General features: G+C 57.4%; 2 protein-coding genes across 2 annotated transcripts in view; one reads left to right on the forward strand and one right to left on the reverse strand.

Moving 5' to 3' along the window:
- Nucleotides 1-2647, forward strand: part of Tubb (tubulin beta class I) — a 3954-nt gene extending 1307 nt beyond the window's left edge. Inside the window, exons 2-4 of the mRNA XM_010643444.3 lie at nt 79-187; nt 459-569; nt 824-2647. Of these exons, the coding sequence (XP_010641746.1) occupies nt 79-187; nt 459-569; nt 824-1881 (1278 nt within the window). The 3' untranslated portion in view covers nt 1882-2647. The remainder of the gene's footprint in view (nt 1-78; nt 188-458; nt 570-823) is intronic.
- A 1049-nt stretch (nt 2648-3696) lies between these two features.
- Nucleotides 3697-5343, reverse strand: part of Flot1 (flotillin 1) — a gene marked incomplete at its 5' end in the record, with an annotated part of 7137 nt that continues 5490 nt past the window's right edge. Inside the window, 5 exons of the mRNA XM_010643469.1 lie at nt 3697-4053; nt 4390-4554; nt 4669-4806; nt 5183-5228; nt 5315-5343. Coding sequence (XP_010641771.1) covers nt 4024-4053; nt 4390-4554; nt 4669-4806; nt 5183-5228; nt 5315-5343 — 408 coding nt within the window. The remainder of the gene's footprint in view (nt 4054-4389; nt 4555-4668; nt 4807-5182; nt 5229-5314) is intronic.

The raw sequence follows: 5343 nt of genomic DNA on the forward strand, positions 1-5343 counted from the left end.
TGTGGCCCGTGACGCCGATGGAGACGGGCCGGGGGAGGTGTGGTTGCCCGCTGGGGGCTCACTGCGCTGTCCCCGCAGTTCTGGGAGGTGATCAGCGATGAGCACGGCATCGACCCCACCGGCACCTACCACGGGGACAGTGACCTGCAGCTGGACCGCATCTCCGTGTACTACAACGAGGCCACAGGTAAGGGCAAGAGCCCGGCGCGCTTGGTTCCCACTTCTCCCGCTTTTGTGCCAGGTCCCGTTGCATTCATTTTTGGGGTCCGTTTTCCAGTTTGAGAGCAAGCGAATCCACCATCCTTCGCCTTTGGGGTCGTGAGTGGGTGGGGCCCGTGGCGTCTCTGCTGCCACCTGGTGGCAGAGCGCGGGAGTACTGTTGGGGCGTGCTCCTCCCAACCCCGATTTACTTAGCCTTTTCCGCAGCCGGCTTTCATCTATCTGCTTGATTCCTGTAGGTGGCAAGTATGTTCCTCGAGCTATTTTGGTGGATCTAGAACCTGGGACCATGGACTCCGTTCGCTCAGGCCCGTTTGGCCAGATCTTCAGACCAGACAATTTTGTTTTTGGTGAGTTCTACAAACTGGTATGATGGGGAGAACAGGATTCAGCTTCTTTGGGGTGAGGAGGAGGTGGAAGTTAAGAGATTATTGGCCCAGAGACTTGCGGGGCTCTGTTCTGAAATGTGAGGAGGCGGTACCTGCCCCTTTGGGCAGACAGTATCACGGGTGAGAATGGGCACTGTCCGGGCCTGTGGTGGCAGAGTTAAGGGTGGAAATAGGGAGTCTCTTACACGCTGAGCTTTCCTCCTGATCCTGTCCAGGTCAGTCTGGGGCAGGCAACAACTGGGCGAAGGGCCACTACACAGAGGGCGCCGAGCTGGTGGACTCGGTCCTGGACGTGGTGCGCAAGGAGGCGGAGAGCTGCGACTGCCTGCAGGGCTTCCAGCTGACCCACTCGCTGGGCGGCGGCACGGGCTCGGGCATGGGCACCCTGCTCATCAGCAAGATCCGCGAGGAGTACCCCGACCGCATCATGAACACCTTCAGCGTGGTGCCCTCGCCCAAGGTGTCCGACACGGTGGTGGAGCCCTACAACGCCACGCTGTCCGTGCACCAGCTGGTGGAGAACACGGACGAGACCTATTCCATCGACAACGAGGCCCTGTACGACATCTGCTTCCGCACCCTCAAGCTGACCACGCCCACCTACGGCGACCTCAACCACCTGGTGTCGGCCACCATGAGCGGGGTGACCACCTGCCTGCGCTTCCCGGGCCAGCTCAATGCTGACCTGCGCAAGCTGGCCGTGAACATGGTGCCCTTCCCGCGCCTCCACTTCTTCATGCCGGGCTTTGCGCCTCTCACCAGCCGGGGCAGCCAGCAGTACCGGGCCCTCACCGTGCCGGAACTCACCCAGCAGGTCTTCGATGCCAAAAACATGATGGCCGCCTGCGACCCGCGCCACGGCCGCTACCTGACAGTGGCTGCAGTGTTCCGGGGCCGCATGTCCATGAAGGAGGTGGACGAGCAGATGCTCAACGTGCAGAACAAGAACAGCAGCTACTTCGTGGAGTGGATCCCCAACAACGTGAAGACGGCCGTGTGCGACATCCCGCCCCGCGGCCTGAAGATGTCGGCCACCTTCATCGGCAACAGCACGGCCATCCAGGAGCTGTTCAAGCGCATCTCGGAGCAGTTCACGGCCATGTTCCGGCGCAAGGCCTTCCTGCACTGGTACACGGGCGAGGGCATGGACGAGATGGAGTTCACCGAGGCCGAGAGCAACATGAACGACCTGGTGTCCGAGTACCAGCAGTACCAGGACGCCACGGCCGAAGAGGAAGAGGATTTCGGAGAGGATGCCGAAGAGGAGGCATAGGCCGTAGTCCCCTCACCTCAGGCTCCTCACCTCCTCTGCCTTCTTCCACTGCCCCTTTCCTTACAATTTGTTTGCTGCCTCTTTTTTTTTTTCTTCTTTCAGGGGTGTAGAACAGTGCCTGGCACACAGTAGGCACTCAATAAATACTTGTTTGTTGGATGTCTCCTCTTTCTCTCTACTCTGGCAATCCTGGATCTGTCATTCTTGGTGACCCTGTATTTTCTGCTGGTATCCACTTCTCCCTGTCCATTTAATATTTCTGCTTTCAGAATAATTCTCCAAGAAGCTGAATTACTTGCAGATCCCATTTAGAACCAGCCAGGTGCTAAAAACCCACGTCATGTCCACCACCCTGAGCCCAAGGGCGAAAGGCAGAGGGTAGGGGTCAGAAGGAGAGAAAGGATGGGGTGTTGCCATTCTGGGACATTTTGGGAAGGGGGAATCCAGGCTTTCACAACCGTTTAGGCCCATCTCAGCTTCAAGAGGGGCGAACAGTATTCTCTCCCTTCATTTCCCTCGGCTGTCCCTGAGCCTTCCGGACTTCCTTTCCCATCCCCGTGGAGTGAGCGTGTGTCCGCCACCGTGTTTGCATCACACCCCAGATGGGCAAGGAAACACCCTCTTTTTTGCAGATCTCATCTCTTGCTGTTGCCCCCACTCTTGATTTTCGTCCTGTCCTACACTTCAGATTTCTATTTTGTGTTGAACTTGCTTTTTTTCATATTGAAAAGACAACATTGCCCCAAGAGCCAAAAATAAATGGGAATTCAAAAACAGTTGCAAAATGTGTGCTCATTGAGGGAAGATGGTAGGAGCAGGCAGGGCCTGAGTTGAGTCAATGCTGTGTTCTCAAAGCTGAACGGCCTCACGATGCCTTAGACCCTCCACCCAGTCGCCCACCCTCAGGACCAGCTGTCACCAGGATAGGCTCCTGCCTGGGTGCAGGGTCCGTGGAGTCCTCCCCCAGTCAGTGCGATTAGCTGCATGTGGGAGCTTGGGCAGTTCGCCTGGCCTTGGACTCGGGGACCCTCTTTCCTCAGTGTTGGTCACGCGTGTGCACCGCTCACACCACCTCCAGCGGTTCATGTTGAATGCTCAGGGCTGAGCCACTTGGGCTGTTTTCTGGGGTGTGGCCCAGCCGGGATGCCTTGGGGTGTCTGATCCTGTGGGCTCTGCCCAGAGGCTGGAAGGGCCAATAGGAAATGCCACCTAAGGACCGTGCTGCCTTAATTTCATGCTTCCAGTGTATTGTCAGGTCTCTAGAATGTTCCTTATTCCTCCACGTCCAGCCAAGCTCTACAAAAGTACATGGAAATGGGCATGGAGAGCTCAGTGGTAAAGCACTCCGTTAGTGTGCGAAAAAAGGCCTGGGTTCAAGGAAATACAGGGTCTTGTTATACGGTTCAGGCTGGCCTTGAATTCAGCAATCCTGCTTCACAGTCTCCCACAGTGCCGAGATTCCAGGCAGCACCACCGTACCTGGCTGAGGTGATTTAAAGGGGGGGTGCATGCAGGTTATGTGCAAGCACTACACCACTTTGTGAGGGATTTGAGCACCTGTGGATCCTGGTACTAGGGAATCAGAGCTATTGTCTTGGACAAGGGGAGGCTGTATTTGGTATGGTCACAGAGGTAGAATTTCAGTAATTAATTCTAAGAGTGCAATTATCAACGTTATTTCTACCTTAGCCAACTTTTCTGATCACAGCCAACTTTTGGGGAAAAAAATAAACACTACAGCTCTGAACAGTGTACAGAAAACTTGTTTTTTTCGCAGTCTAGAAAGCCCATTGGATGTAAGGGCCACACTGGAGCTTTCTCTCTGAATTGGTTGTTTTATTATGTTTAAGTATCAGAACTCACGAACAGCAGTTTATTTGGCAGGAACCTCCAGACTGCTCCGTCTTGGTCAGGAAAGGATCAGAAGGCAGGGCGACAGTCTTGAGTCAGGACGGAGTGGCATCAGCACACAAGCACGGCACCAGGGACTGGGCCAAGGCAGAGTGGAGTCTGCAGGGAGCAGCCCCCCAACCAAGGAGAGGGACCCCGCTTTCAAACAACATGCTGCAGGGTCACGGGGTGCGAGCAACAGCAGGGTTACTCAGGCGACCAAGCCCTGAGGCAGCTCTGGTGAGGTGGGGCTCAGGCTGTCCTCAAAGGCTTGTTGTTAACCTGTCAAAAGACAAGCAGAGGTGACACCTGGGCGGTGGAGGCCCAACCTCCCAGCCCCCACACGACCATGCAAGTCCTAGAGGCTTCCCTCTGGTGCCCACCTCAGCCCCTTTCCCTGAACAGTATGTAGTCCAGGTTGGCCCTGCACTCACAGTGATCCTCCTACCTCAGCCTCCCGAGTGCTAGGATCACAAACGTGTCACCATGCAGGATAGTAGCTTCCTTTTTTGTAAACTACACGCTTTAAAGCTAGTTTGATTTAAAATAGAAGCCATCTGTGGGTACACGGAAAGCAACTCGGTGACCCAGGCCTCCGGGCACCGCCCCAGCCCTCACCTGGGCGATGCTGACGCCCGTGAGTCTCTCCACGCTGTCGGGCAGGCGGCTCAGGATGTCCAGCACCTCCCCGGTCACCTTGGCTGCCCCCACGGCTCCGCCCCCACTGGACACCAGCGTGATCTTCTTGGCCGAGGTCAGCGGGCCGCTGATCTCCTCTGCCACCTGGCAGAGGTTGGTGCAGCTGAGCGCCAGGCCTCGTTCTGCTGACCCTCCCTCACCCGTCCTTCACAGGCCCTCGTGTCCCCACGGCTGAGACCCAGCCCGCACCAGCCCGACCTGTGGCAGTTTCTCCAGCAGCATGTCCAGCTGCGCGGCCTCCTGGTACAGCTGGAAGGCTTCTGCCTTCTTGGCCATCTGCTCAGCCTCGGCGCGGGCTCTGGCCCCGATGGCGAAGGCCTCGGCTTCCCCGCGCATCTGAGGAGAGGATAGGGTGCTTGCGGGAATGCTGGGGAGAATGAAGAAACCCCAGTCCGAGCCGGGCACGGTGGCACACGTCTGTGATCCCAGCACTCGGGAGGCTGGGGCCGGTGGACCGGCTGTGAGTTCGAGGTCAGCCTGGGCTACACAGTGAGTTCAAAGTCAACCTGAACTACAGAGCAAGACCCTGTCTCACAAAGAAACCTAGTCCAGGCTGGGATTTCGCACCGCGCCCGCCTCGGAAGTGCAAGGTCCTGAGTTCGATCCTCAGTACCAAAGAAAAAAGAAAGAAAGAAAGAAAAAAAGGGCCCAGTCCAAGCAGGAAGCCACCAACCGGGTCGCCCCCAAGCTGCAAGGAGCCAGCGCCTCTCACCCGCACGGACTCCGCGTCGGCCTCCGCCTGCATGATCTGCTGGGACCTGGACAAGAGAGAGGCGCAGAGTGAGGGCCGTCGTCCTGCTCCCGGGAGGGAGAGGCTCCTGTGGCCGGGCGCCCGGGGGCTCACTTCTCGGCCTCGGCGAGGCGCTCCAGCCG

This window comes from Fukomys damarensis, unplaced genomic scaffold (assembly GCF_012274545.1).
Source record: "Fukomys damarensis isolate Sample0158 unplaced genomic scaffold, DMR_v1.0_HiC HiC_scaffold_20, whole genome shotgun sequence".
NCBI classification, from domain to species: Eukaryota; Metazoa; Chordata; class Mammalia; order Rodentia; family Bathyergidae; genus Fukomys; species Fukomys damarensis.